We start from the raw sequence: 14,267 nt of genomic DNA on the forward strand, positions 1-14,267 counted from the left end.
CAGCAAAGATGCTTATCTCCTGGAGTTTTATTTTGAATTTATTTGCTTGAGCAGTTTAATGTGTAAACATACAGTGTCTTTAATGGTATAACATAAAGCTATTTACATTGTAGATTCTCAAAATTTTTTAAAGGAGGTTCTGAATAAATATTTGCTAGTTTGTGGTGTTTGAATTAAATCAACATACACATTAACAACGAGTAGTTAATAAATGTAATATCATCAGTAAAGATATTTCCATTGGCAATACTTTGGCCTATATAAAAATATCCATATTTGCCCATTTATTTAAAAAAAAATCATTCGCATTCGTTTAAGACTGTATATATATTGTTTTACCTGGACAGGTAATTTAAATAATCTCGTGACAGGTTTTTAACAAAAAGCCCAAATAAAAACTGCGGTTTTTATTTTTCATTTAGGCTTTTTTTTGTGTGTAAAATACTATAAAACAACTGCGACAGACTAGCGACCTGTCTCTCGCCCGGAACGTTAGCTGGAGATAGGCGCCAAGTACACTAAGGGACAAAGGTGTACAGAAAACGGATGGATGGACTATAAAACAATCTCGTGTCTACCCAAACCCCAGTCTCCCATTCACTGTGTAACCGTTACCAGGAAATGACGTCACCTAGCTACTAGCAGCGTCGTCTGTTTGTGCGCACTGGCGACCTGGCGTAGTTTCCGGTGGTTTTAGTATTTGTCAAGCGAAATGGGTAGAGTAGGACGCCTGATCTGTATACAACAGAAACGTTAAAACCTGTGCGCCGCAGTTCGACAGGTAAGACGCTACTTTGTTTTTTAGCTAAAGTAAACATCGTTGAGTTACCTACTATGGCCATGTCTGCCAACTGCTATATGTTTTAAGATGTTCAGATGTAGATTTTAGCTTTATCCCATGTAAAACTTTAAAATGTAAGTTACCTCTTGCAGTGGGTGTTGTAATCAGTGTCTGACATCTAGAAGCGCTAAATAACTTTATGTTAACATTTTAGTTTTATTAAGTCGTGTCAACTTTTTTGAAGCGTTTCTGCCGAACCTTGGTCTACAGGTTACATTATCCTAAATTTGAACAAGAGCAGTTTGTTACCAATATGGATAGAGTTTTACTTTAGCCATCACTTTGAATCGCATTTACCAGGATGGCTCAGTCCATCACCAAATTCTACAGTCATGATCAAAACCTTTGAGGCTGACAGAAATCAGTGTTTTAACACCAACTTTATATCACCACAGTTTTGTTACTGTGCTTTTGTAGGTTGCCATAAAGAGGGGTCAGCTAGGTTGTGGATAAATCAACTGAAATGAAAAAGAGAGGGGGGTGTTTCCCCTGCATTTTAGCTCTGCCACAATATGGCTTGTAAAAAAATCAGAGCACAGTTTTGATAAGGACTGGGCAGCTGCTATCACTCTACTATTCACATTCAGCTAGAAGAGCAGAACGGTTTGCTTGTTAAAATGCCTGAGACTATTCTTTTCTCATGGTTACCTCCAAGGACAAATGCTTTCATCATCATTTTGCATAACGTGGCTTCAGAGGCAAGACAGAGGTTGGTAATGGTATTGCACTCAACAATTTATTGAATCATCCAGAACATTAAGGAGAGAGAGACTCAGTTGTTGGGCTACAAGGTCCCCAAGAAAGTACTGCAGGTACCAGGATTCAGCAAAGGGATTGGATCTCTAAAGATTAACATTGTGGCAAAGTTGTTTCAATTGACCTGCCTCTATCCAAAGAGAATACTTCAAAAATGGTTTCCTCTTTTTTAAATATGGTTTTTATTTAATCACATACATACTACTTTTGTGGTAGTAGCTAGCAAACACATGAGGGGAAGGCAACACTTTCTAAATGTGTTGAAGTGTCATGCAAAGTTACTTAATCTGTTTCACATAAAAAAAAAAACTATTCCAACTTCAAATTAACATTGTGCTCACAATAACCTGCAGGTTCTGTCTTGGGGAAGGCTGCCATGTACACCTCTAGTGAACTGGAAGGGGAAGTGGACCACTCCTTTTTTGACAGTGATGGGGACTGTGGAAGAAATGTTGGAGAGAAAAGAGAGAAGGACTTGAAGATGAAAAAGCGAATTTCAAGCACACTTCAGAGAGAATCTGTAAAACACTCTGGACATCTCGCTGTTGATCTGCACTCAAGGACTGAGAAGACAAAGAGACACTTGAAGGAAGTGGAAAACAAGAGTGGCAACAAAACTGATGCATCATCGATTTCTTTTATGCAGGATGAACCTATACATGAAGGCAAAGATGAGTTAAATCTGCACTCTAAAAGAGCCAGTGGAGCATTTATGACTATGCTAGCTGACATTCCAAATGATGGGGACAGCCAGAGACGGAATGACACGAGAAAAAGTGCCTTAGCTTTCCCAGCTAACTCAAATGAGCAATTACCTAGAAAACTGGTCAAAAATCAGCATCCCAAAAATTCTCCTCCCACTTCAAATGAGGCCAGCACCGACGCAGACTCAGAGAGTTCTGTCAGCAGTCAGAGAGGTATTTTAAATTCCTCTAACCTCTCCAAACCCACCAAGTCTTTTGTACGCCGTAAAACAAGAGGGACCAGACGAGGCTCAACTGAATCTCAGGATTTGCCTAACATGAGCACAGATGAGTCAGATGGCTCAGTGACAGATGTGAGTCCCCTGTCTTCTCCTGATTCTGGCTCACTCCAGTCATTAAGTTCAGAGGCTGAGAAAGAAGGTCATGAAGCGCAGCAGGAGCCGAAAACTCTCCCCTGCGGTGCCTTCAGCAACGTTCATCAAGCGGTGGACTCAAATCCAGATGTGAATGAGTGTGAGTAATGCTTGCTGTGTTCTACCTACCTGTGCATCGGTAGATGCACATATCTCAGTAGGTTTGTACTTGTGGGTTGGTGGGTTGAGCAGCATTGCGTGAGATGCTCAAAGCTGAGGATGTTGCGTAACCCCAGGATGCTTCGACTTGTCAGCTCGTGTCTGCTGTGTTCCTTGGACTTCTTGATGCTGTTTGCAACATCCGAGGCCTTCATAGAACAGCAGGATTTATTCTGACTTTAATTTACACACAGGTGGACTCTATTTACAAATTAGGGAACTCCTGAAAGCAAATTTTATTTGCATTTTAGTTAGGGATATATGAGATGAGGTTGAGTACAAAAGCATGCCAGTTTTTGTATTAAAAAAAATGTAATGAACAAGTAAATAAAACATGAATAAGTTTGACAAATCATGACAAAATGTAAAAAAGGGACTCTTGACTGAAAGACATGCCCTTTGATGTACATTTTTTTTACTTTTATGTTGTTTTTTGCATGTGTATTATTTTTCAGTTAACCCAGCAGAGCATTGTTCACAAGCATGTTAAACACACGAACTAGACAAATGTGCTTTCTCCTCCTTCAGGTTCGTCTGGGTTAGAAAGCCATCTTGAGCAGAAAATGGTGCTCCAGATTTCTGGAGGGATTGTTCGGAAGAACTTCTCATTTTCCAACAGTGAGGTCCGCCGCATTGATATTGAGAACAAGCGTCTCCTTCAGGCACTGTCAAATATTTCATCAGGGTCCAGAGCAGAAAAATTGTCAAAAAAGAGCACTTGTCCACCCAAAGGCTCTTCAGTGACTTTTTACGCACATAATGCACAAAACAGGGACCGACAACAACGCCGCATTCAGCAAGAGAACCTGGTGAGTTGTTTTACATTTTGATTGACATTTTTCTGTCAGTAACTGATTCACTAAGCAAACACACACTCATAACCTTGTACTGTGTACAATGAATGCATGCATGTCTGTAGCTTGGCAACACCTGAGCTGATAACATCTAATTCAGCATCAACAGTTGCTGTCAAATAACACATGTTAAGAGTCTTGATGTCATAAACCTAATCATGTTTTAGTGTACACTGATGTTTTGTGTTTTTACTGGGAGGATTCCAGTTAATTATCAAGCACGTCCTCTCTTACTTAATCATGTAAGCTGTTTGTCTGTAGCGCTAAAAAACAGAGTGGAATGGTGTTTTGACCTGTGTTATACTGCTGCCTGTTCAAAAATAATGCAGAGCAACTTTTTCATTTAATCAATCAATCACGTTTATTTGGATAGCACATTTCACCAGCTAGGCCGTTCAACGTGCTTTACATAACAAAACACAAAATTACACAGTTATGAAGAAAGCAACATAAAGTCAACAATTGAACAACCATTACATTAAAGTGTGTGACTGTTTCAAAACAGGGAGCTATGTAATTGTTCTAAGTTGTTCTCAAGAGATCTGTGTGCGCCTAGCAACACCCTGTGACTTTTCCTGGCCTCCACTGTATCTGCTGTTTTACCTCTAAATGAAATTCATTGGAGACACTTGAAGCCGTATCTTCACAGTGTTTATTATTGTACAGTCATTGTTCAGGCAGATGGTCCTGCTGTTCAGGCTGCAGGGTGCTCATTAATATAATTTACTTAAATGATTTGGAGGATTTTATCATGTTGACTATTAGTCACTACCTGACTCACCTTTCCACTGCAGCCAGCTCATTCTCACGACAGTGGAGTAGGGATCCCCTCTTAAATGTATCTTGCTGACTGGATGTTTTACAGTGTTTAATCGTGATTTCATGAAATATATCCGTCATTAAGGTTTAGTTGGGGTTGGTCTGAGAACACACCCCTGAAAGCAGATACTGATGAACTTTGATAGCTTGCAGCAGGTGTCTGTCTTGCAGCCATACTACTGAGGAACATTATGAAACCTTTCTGCCTGCAGATTTTTCCAGTCTTCATATTTCTCCATCTATTTATTGTCTTATTTATCAATAACACTCACATTTAGATGATCAGCACTGTTAGAAAATCTGTCTGGATTGAATTAATTGCATGTAACTCACAGTGTGCTACAAAGTTATGATTCTTGATATTTTCACAGGTTTATTACATTTTTCATATATTCATAGTTGATCATAATTCTGGTTAAAGCTGTTAAAATAGGAGGCGCTTCAGTCGTTTTCAGGACAAACTGTTCACTCTGAAGTTCGTCTTGTGAGGAGTGCTTTTCGCCTCCTCTATTCTTAGAGTAGAGTAATTGAATCTGCCGTGTGGTCAGAGTATTCTCCGGCACATCACACTTGTAACACGCGTCATTTAGTTTATAAAAAACTGAAAATGCGACTGGTTGATTAACTTTCAGGAGGTTTTTTAACTGTTATGTAAGTGCAATTGAATGAAAAATCTTATTCAATTTAATTCTCAGTTAATATGTATATTTACCGTATTTTCCGCACTATAAGGCGCACCTTCAATGGATGACCTATTTTAAAACTTTTTTCATATATAAGGCGCATAGAACAGACGCTACAGTAGAGGCTGGGGTTATGTTATGCATCCATTAGATGGAGCTGCGCTAAAGGGAATGTTAAAACAGTCAGATAGGTCAGTCAAACTTTATTAATAGATTACAAACCAGCGTTCTGAAAACTCTGTTCATTCCCAAAATGCGTGACTGATCGCCTTGAGTTTAAACTCTGCGTCGTAAGCGTGTCTCTTAATAGGAGCCATTTTGGGCTCTTTACACAAACACACAAATGGAAATGAAACGGCACGCTTCGTGCAGTCATATATCCCAGCGTGCACCGCGCGCTTCTTCTTCTACAGGGGAAAATGAAGTCAGCGGCTGCTTACCGTAGTTGCGAGACCTGTTGTGGCTCAATATTGGTCCATATATAAGGCGCACCGGATTATAAGGCGCACTGTCGGCTTTTGAGAAAATGGAAGGGTTTTAGGTGCGCCTTATAGTGCGGAAAATACGGTGTATATGTTTTTATGCTGGAGCTTATTGTAGTCTATACACATTGCTTGCCAAGAAACCTCATTGAGTAGTCTTGGTTTTTGTGGTATATCTGACCTAAAGCATACAATATTATGTCATGCAGTTGAGTTGACGCTTTTTGCCTGGTTTTTAATTCAAGTTCATACAAAATATATTTCTGTATGTTATGTTTTTTTGCACATAAGTTGCTTTTGCATGTTTCTTTTAAAATATTAGATAATTTTAAACAATTTGGCACAACAAATGTTGATTTAAGTGAAATTGTTTTGCTAATTTTAATTTTTCAAAATGATCATTTAAAACACACACATACATACTATACCTGTGAATATCAGATGTATTACCTTGTTGGGAAAAAATACATTTTATGTCTGTCAGACTTATTTGTTGTGTTTTTCATGTTTGCAACTAAGCTAAATGAATTATCTTGTCTTTTAATGGTCAGTGAAATAGCTGAGTCAGCATTTTAAAACTGGCTGTACACTAAACGCTGATAAGGAGTTGATTACTCCATTTAGGAACCTTATTTTAGTGATTTACTTAAATGAAACCTCAGTCATTCTTCAATGCACTAAAACTGTTGTACATTTTACATTTTTAAGTCAATTGGTGTCCTAAAAAGTATTGCTTGTTAAAGCTAAATGTAAGAAAATAAACAATGGATCCAGACTTTAGATCAGTTCTAAATGATCTGACGACGAGCCCAAATCCTACATCCGTCAACAATTTTAAGAACTACAGATGACTGTGAAGGCAGATGGTATTATTAGTAAAGCCGAAACAGATGAGAAGTAACACTCCAATGTAAAACTTATCTTATATAATGGATAAAAATGCTAAATTTACATGGAAAGACACAAAAGTGGCTCATTATAATAATTTGTGCAAATAATACAACTGGATTGCGGTTTTTTAACTGTAATCAGTCAATTGCACAGTAAGCAGAATATTAAAATTGTAAGTATGACACAAAGGTCTTGATGTGTTTCACAGGTTTTCCTAAAGAGACTGCAATCCACCAAAGCCACACCTGGAATGAGGCGCGTCGATCAACTAGCAGATCACCAGCGGCTGACCTCAATGCCCAACTACAGGTCCTATAGTGGTGGGTCCAGCAGATTGCCCTGTGGTAAGTGCTTTTAAATCTGCAGAAGCTAAACTGCAAAACTTTTTTAATGTTAATATTTTTGTATATTTCAGGTACAGCAGAGTTCATTCAAGGTTCTCAGTTAAATGCATTGTTTTAGGAAGAGTTTACTTCTTATATGATCTTACCTTGTGAAAGTATTCCTTCTATTTGAACCTTCATTAGCATTTCACACATTAATTGCATTTACAGCAGAAAGTCTTTTGAGGTCCTTACCAGCTTTGCAGATCAAGAGGACACAACTTGTCAGTTGTGTTCTTTTGCTAAAAGCAAAGTCAGATTGGATGACTTTGACTTAGATCTGAACTTTGACTGGGTTCTTTTTAAACCTTAAAGGATAGTGTCCTGGGACTGTTGCATATCTGCTTCAACACACCTTAAACAGTGCGTTTATTGGTTGTCGTCTGCGGTACATCACTGTGTGCAGTCTAAAAGTTCAAGGAATGAAGTTTGACACCTGTGCTGTAAACCATTCCAGTGCAGCTGACTGTTTCTGACTCTGACTTTTTCCTGTCGGAAATATTTGTACAGAGTTTAAACAGAGATTGACTCTGTTTACTGGATAAGGGATTTAAGACAGTTGGTTGTATTGGATTGTACTTATCAGATTAACAGAGGTCTGAATAAAGACGGACATCACACTGTTGAACTTCTTTTTTACATAAAAAAAAAAACATTTTTCAGATTTTTTCACTTCATAATTATGCAGTATTTTATGTTGGTGTTTGACACATTGAAGTTTGGTCATAATATAAACATTTTAAATACCTTCAAGAATAATTAATATTTCTGCAAAGTACTTTGATCTGGTTTCATGAAGACCAAGTAAACTTCTGCAGAAAATATGATGTGAAGGTTTAGCTCAGACAGCATCACTTTCAAGGTAAATTTGCACCATTAAACGGCAGCTTTGCATCTATATATCTCTGCCTTCAGAACTCTGTATTTACTTTGAAGTACTCTAGTGTTGATTTTCAATCAAAGAAAAAGAGGATCAGCATGTGGTAGTGAGCAGCAGTTCTCTTAAACTGATACTGCAGGTTTTTTGCACGTCTGGGCTGCAGCTTCCACAAACAGAGCAGTTTGGAGCAGCTGCAAGCTCTTATTGGGACTCACTTGTTCATTTATAAGTAAATTGCTTAATCTTCCTGTTTCCGTCATTTCATAGCCTTTTAATTTCAGCTGTGCGTTTTTACTATGGTGCAAAAAATCAATACTTAAGTTGTAATAATAAAATGAGTTGGTAAAGCCTGTGTGCTAAATGACTCACTTGTTACAAAACAATTGCTGTTTGTGTCTGAGTTTCCTAAGGGAATTCCTCTTGTTTTCCTCTCAGCGTTAATAAGACCCGGTCCAGTCATCTCCAGTGCAGCTCTCATTAACACCTACACCAGAAGGACATCTGTTCCTGGGTCAAGCACACGAAGTACTAGCAGTCCAGCCTGGCGTTAAGACCTCTGCTAATAAAGAGCAATTTCTTTCCTTTTCAGCATATGACTTTCACTTTTTGATGTTGATTAATTTCTACAGTGCAAAGCTTAGAACATATTTATGCTTTTATTATTATTTTATGTAATTTACTCATGCTGTTTGTTTTCTGCTCTTCAACTATTTATCCATTTATGTTTTGATATCAAAGCCATTTGTAAATAACAACACTTACTTTAACCTTTTAATTCAGTCAGAAATCTTGGCTTTAAAATGTTAACTGATGCTGTGGTTTGATATTGTCTGCAGAGTAATTTTTAAACAATAAAGTGCAAATATGTTTTGGTATTTGTTACTGTTTACACGTGTGTGATTTGTGATCTAATAAAACATTGTTTTAAACCAGAATAAAGGAATTGCGTATTCATTTTTGGTTTATCCTGCTGACTGTTGAAGAAAAGAAGTCAATAATTTTATTGCAGAAAAGGCCATAACAATGGAGACGCAGAGCAGTTACGTTTTCTCATTTATGTGATGCAGTCTATCTTAAGAATATCCACGCTCCTTGAACATTAAACTACAAAACTCAATGTGTTTTAATTGTATGTAATAGACCAACATAAAGTAGCATGATTCATGAGTTTACAAATGCTTTACAAATAAAAATCTGAAAAGAGTGACATACATAGTTATAAGCGCCTTTACTTTGAAGTAAGGTACTTTGATACCTTCAAAGTAAAATGAGTTGCTTTCGGAAATCACCTGTCATGTAATCTTATGTCTTCATCATCAGGAAGGCTAAGAACCACATGACACGTCAGGGACAAAGTTGTGGAGGAATTTAAAGCGTAGGTTATGAAATAATATCCCTACCTTTAGAGATCCTATGGAGTACTGCTCAGTTGATGATTTAGCAGTGCACATCAGCCACAGTAAAGCATTGTGATAAAATAGCTGAGTTTTGATATGTGAGGGCATGACACATTTTAGACTTCCCAACAATGTTGTCATGGTCTATCACACAAATTGTACATAATGTGGGAATTGCAAAATAAAATTAAGGTGTGTCAGTACTTTTGCAGGGCTCCTCTTTTGGGACCTTGTTTCAATGAAGACACCAGGAAAACCACAGTTGGCAATAAATGGTGTATTCACCATAACCTTTTCAATAATTAGGCAGCTGGGTCGGGGCACACTTGCTCCATAAATACTTTGTTACTGGTCTTCACATCAGTAACAAAGTAACCCAAACATACTAGGGAAAAGTGGTGCTTTTAAGGACAACAGAGAGACTGGAGTATAGACTGAGTCTTTATTCTTAATAAATTAATGTTTAAGGTGGTCACAGCATATCATAAGGGCCTCGGCCCCTCCTTAACACTAACAGGAGGAACGTTTGGCCTGTATCATAATCTGTTATCACATCACGTCCACCAGCTGTTGAAACCTAGAGACTTCCTTTTAGCAGATGGTTGATTATGTTATATATACACATTTCTGATGAGGCATAAACCCAGGTCAAGTACACCTATCCGATCTCCCCCAGCTGCTGCACAGGAAACATAGCCTACAAACCCAGATTCTTATTTCACAAGGTCGGTGTCACCATATCACAAAAAAAATAATGAACAAAGAATGGATTTCCTTGAGGTTTTGGGAGAGTGTGCTTATTTGGTGAACTTCTTGATCTCGTCATACAGCACCAGCACAAAAGCACCACCCATGCCTCTGATCACATTGGACCAGGCTCCCTTGAAGAAGGCCCGACCTCCCTCATCTTTGAGGATCTTCTTCCAGCAGTCAATTGTGCCCTTGTACATAATATCAGCTGTGGGAATTCAAACATCACCATTAATATCCACATAATGGTGTGTAATTCTCCCGTTGTTGTTATGCGTAAGGAACGTTCACAAGAAAAAGAGAAACTTACCTCCTTTACGTCCTGACTGCATCATCATGCGACGTCTGACGGTGTCAAAAGGATATGAGACGAGACCTGCTACAGCCGTGACAGTCTGGGCGATCATCCAGCTGACAAATATGTGTGTGTTCTTGGGATCTGGCAGCATGCCTGCATGAGGGAAGTCAAAGCAAATAAATGTATACACGCATCTGCTAAAACAGATAGCCTCAAGATGCAATTTTGACCTCAAGGTGCAATTTTTCAATTGCACCTTGAAAACGTTTCCTATTGCTTTCAAGCATTTGTAGTCTACAGGAAAGTTTGTGCCCCTTGCTTGATGATGAATGAGACTGATGAACTAAATTTTGATGATTTCATGCATTTTGATTGGTTGGGGCAGCAGAAAGAGGGGCTCACTCCTCATGCAATAATCACCACTGCACCACAATTTAGGTGACCAGGTTTGTTTGTGCACCTTTTGCTGTATCGAAGCATCCGAAGTAAGCCGCTCTGTAGATGATGATGCCCTGCACCGACACGTTGAACCCGAGGTAAAGACCCTTGAGGCCATCGGTTTTGAAGATCTTGCCAATGCAGTTTCCGAGTCCGGTGAACTCCCTCTCTGCTGTGCCCTTGCCGATGTCGGCGGCCAACCTCGTCCTAGCGAAATCGAGTGGGTAGACGAAGCAGAGCGAAGTGGCCCCAGCCGCGCCGCCCGACGCCAGGTTCCCGGCAAAGTAGCGCCAGAACTGTGTCTTCTGATCCACGCCACCAAGGAAGATCTTCTTGTACTTGTCTTTGAAGGCGAAGTTCAGGGCTTGGGTGGGGAAGTAACGGATCACGTTGGCCAGGTTGCCTCTCCAGAAGGACAGGAAGCCCTGCTCTTTCGGGATTCTAACAACACAGTCAATAATGCCTTTGTACTGCATATCAGCGGTGATCTGTTTGCTGGCATGCTGCACCTACAAGGGAGAAAATCAAGATGCCGCCGTTACGCCTGGCTTGTTTTCAGGAGAAGGGTGAAGAAAATAAATTTGTAATTTTGACCTTTTTATTAAACAACCTTGTTGAACACCCTTCAGCTTGCCAGACATTATCTAGTGATCTGGTTCAGTTTGTCCAGCAGTCTTAAGGCACATCGTAGACACTCGAGACTTCACTGCGTATTGGATTACATCTTTTAGGTTAAATTTAGCAATTCTTTTCCACTGAATATTACTGTCAATGTGCTTTAAGCGAGCGTAAATGAGATTGGAAAACATTGACAGAATATCATGAATAAATGCCTAACTGTTTAATTCTGATCCCGCATCATTTTACCTTCCCACCATCCTTCACACTTGTGCGTAAAACGATCTCCAAGTTGACCCTCACGTGCCCGTTGCCATTACGCACACGCTTATACGAACCTTCCTTGTTCTTAGTTCAACGTCCCTTCTTTTAAAGCAATTTCCTCGTAAATTTCATTTCTTGCTTATCAGCGATCCACAAATTAACACACACTTTACGCACAAAACACTGCATGACCAACAGCTGGCTCAACCCGTTTACCTGCAGCAGCAGCTTGACTCTCTCAATGGGAGCGACAGCTGTTTTGGAGATGGCAGCGGCAATCCCACCGGCCAAAAAGTCCTTCATGAAACTAATCACCGCGTCCGACATGGCTGGTTGATTTCTAGAGCAGTCTCCCTCTCTACTTGGCTGTTCCAAACTTGGCCCAAGATCCTCAAGGAAACCTTACGCCCGTCCAAGTGGACGAGGCACCCCCTCAGCAGTTCTTTATATATGAAGGCCGTTTATCGCGAGACGTTTGAGTGACAGATGTGCAGTCTGTCGAACAGACGAACGAGGCTGAAAAAATATCCGAGGTTGAAGTTCAGGTCGTGCGCCATATTTCTGGATCCAGGGGGGGTCGCCCAGAGCCGGGGACATTTAAAGGGCATATTATGTGTTGGCAGATAAACACTAAATTAAAATTTGGTGTTAATAATGAGAATTCCTCCATAGGTATTCCTCTCAATAACGGTGGAGGAAACCAGGTCATCTCCACTTTTCAGCTGCAGCACAACAAGGAAGGTATTAAAGTGCATCTTAAGGAGCATACCTAATTTATTACTTGCTTAAATGTGTGTATGTTGCACACATTTACTGCATGTGCTCTTTGGAGTTCTAATTAGTTCACAGCCTAATTAGTTACAAATCTAGTTACAACAAACATAAGAAAAGTGCTTTGGATGAAGCTGTGCATGAAGATCATCTGTGAAAGCTGAGGTTCACTTTAGAGAAATTGTTCAAGCTGGGAGACATTTTTGAAACAGTATATAAAAGGCATAAAATGTATAGCTTTTGATAACTAGTTTAACATTTCTGTTAAGCTAGTTGTCAATTCAGAATTCACAAGTATTGTTCAAATGATAATGTTATGAAACAGCAGAGAATTGCTTGGAACCAATCGATTCATGTCAAAAAGTATATGTAATCTGTTGGAACTACGAAGTACATAAACAACTAAATATCGTGGAGGTTAGCTATGATCATTTTAATTCTGATCAGGGAATGCACCAAAGAAATTGAGGAAAGTCTGTAATTACACACAGATGGATGATTGTATCCTTTATTTCTGTTCATTTTGATGAGTTTCTGATTTTAAATCAGAATTTAAATCAGAATCAGATTTTAATTCAGAAACTAGGATATTACACCAGAGGATATTACATCTGACCAATAAAAACTTTATAAAACATTATAAATCACAAATCAACCACATACAGAAAGTTTTCAAAATTTCGTTTTAACTTATGATTTAAAATAAAATAAAGTGATCATTTTATCCAACCTTGAAAATATGTCTAGAGCTATTAAACAAATAGAACCAATTTTTTCCTGTTGCACTAAACATGCAAGAACCACTAGATGGCGTCAATTGACTATGTGTGTTTCTTCAAAATAAATCAAAAAAGAACTTGAGAAATTGAGGTTACAGCTTTCAGGTTATTACTGAAAATGTTACACCTTTAGCATTTGTTATGGTTTTGACCATAAAACTGCACAATACTGGCAATAAGTTGACTGTACTCCAGTGGCATCCATAATCCGCAGATCTCAATCAAACAGAGCACCTTTAGTGGAATAGGAAAATTACATTTCAGATATAGAGTTGGCAAATCTGCAACTTTGTGATGGTGTCATGTCAATATAGAGCAAAATCTCTGTTTCTCTGATTTTGTTGAATCTGTGTTGAAAATGATTAAACTCTGAACTGGTACCTAATTCAATGAGTGGATATTGGATTGATTTCAGATTTATTTTTATTTAAATCTAACTTATTAACTACACATTTCTCTCAGTGGAATTATAATACAGTGAAGAAATGCTGAGTAGATTTTACAATATTACTTTTTCAATTTTTTTATTATTATTATTATTCACAAGTTAACAAAATAATACACACAAAAAATTGGATTTAGTGTTCTTTCATTCTGAAACAGATAAAACCATCCATACATTTTTTAACATTAAATTTAACACAGAGGTCCGTTTTCCTAGTTGAGCTTCGTCAACAACTCATCTGGTTCTATACTGAAATGTTTAATTGACTCGGTAGGGGGCGATATTGAGCTAAGTAATAATCAAAATCTTCATTGGTCTCCCCAGAGAGTAAATGTGGTACCCAATAAAACAGGTGCTTTTCCTCACTTATTTACCACACAACAATAACAATTAAATCAGTATTTTACTTGTTCCTCACAGGGTGACATTTTTAAGTAGCTCCCAGCAAAGAGGTCAGAGGTCAGGCTCAGCTTCAGGGTTGCGGCCCCAAAACTGGTTAGGAGTTCAGCACCTGCAGCTTTTGGCCAAGCAAAAGTTATATGCTGTGTAGCTTAATATATGGAGCTTTGCTATTTTGTTTTTGTTGGCCATTGTGAGTTACCTGAATCTTGAAAAGTTAGAGTGTTAAGCATGAATAATTTG

The 14,267-nt window shown here is 38.6% G+C and overlaps 2 protein-coding genes across 2 annotated transcripts; one reads left to right on the forward strand and one right to left on the reverse strand.

Moving 5' to 3' along the window:
* Positions 1 to 680: 680 nt before the first annotated feature.
* cfap97 (cilia and flagella associated protein 97) lies at positions 681 to 8,800 on the forward strand. Its single transcript, XM_005807178.3, has 5 exons — positions 681 to 781; positions 1,951 to 2,814; positions 3,402 to 3,682; positions 6,811 to 6,946; positions 8,301 to 8,800. Exons 2-5 carry the CDS (start codon positions 1,974 to 1,976, stop codon positions 8,414 to 8,416), a joined length of 1,374 nt encoding a protein of 457 aa, XP_005807235.1. The 5' UTR covers positions 681 to 781; positions 1,951 to 1,973; the 3' UTR covers positions 8,417 to 8,800.
* An 890-nt stretch (positions 8,801 to 9,690) lies between these two features.
* On the reverse strand, positions 9,691 to 12,060 carry slc25a4 (solute carrier family 25 member 4). The gene is made up of 4 exons (XM_005807138.2): positions 11,847 to 12,060; positions 10,771 to 11,257; positions 10,323 to 10,463; positions 9,691 to 10,220 (listed from the first exon to the last, which is right to left on the reverse strand). Exons 1-4 carry the CDS (start codon positions 11,955 to 11,957, stop codon positions 10,060 to 10,062), a joined length of 900 nt encoding a protein of 299 aa, XP_005807195.1. The 5' UTR covers positions 11,958 to 12,060; the 3' UTR covers positions 9,691 to 10,059.
* Between the last annotated feature and the right edge of the window lie 2,207 nt (positions 12,061 to 14,267).

The sequence above is a fragment of the Xiphophorus maculatus genome, chromosome 5 (assembly GCF_002775205.1).
Source record: "Xiphophorus maculatus strain JP 163 A chromosome 5, X_maculatus-5.0-male, whole genome shotgun sequence".
NCBI classification, from domain to species: domain Eukaryota; kingdom Metazoa; phylum Chordata; class Actinopteri; order Cyprinodontiformes; family Poeciliidae; genus Xiphophorus; species Xiphophorus maculatus.

Coding starts and splice junctions, on each gene's coding strand:
- slc25a4 (XM_005807138.2), bottom strand. CDS start 11,957: ATGTCGGACGCGGTGATTAGTTTCATGAAGGACTTTTTGGCCGGTGGG. Junction 11,258..11,846: donor GAGTCAAGCTGCTGCTGCAG/GTAAACGGGTTG, acceptor TCTCCCTTGTAG/GTGCAGCATGCCAGCAAACA. Junction 10,221..10,322: donor GCAGTCAGGACGTAAAGGAG/GTAAGTTTCTCT, acceptor GAATTCCCACAG/CTGATATTATGTACAAGGGC.
- cfap97 (XM_005807178.3), top strand. CDS start 1,974: ATGTACACCTCTAGTGAACTGGAAGGGGAAGTGGACCACTCCTTTTTT. Junction 2,815..3,401: donor AAATCCAGATGTGAATGAGT/GTGAGTAATGCT, acceptor CTCCTCCTTCAG/GTTCGTCTGGGTTAGAAAGC. Junction 6,947..8,300: donor GTCCAGCAGATTGCCCTGTG/GTAAGTGCTTTT, acceptor TTTTCCTCTCAG/CGTTAATAAGACCCGGTCCA.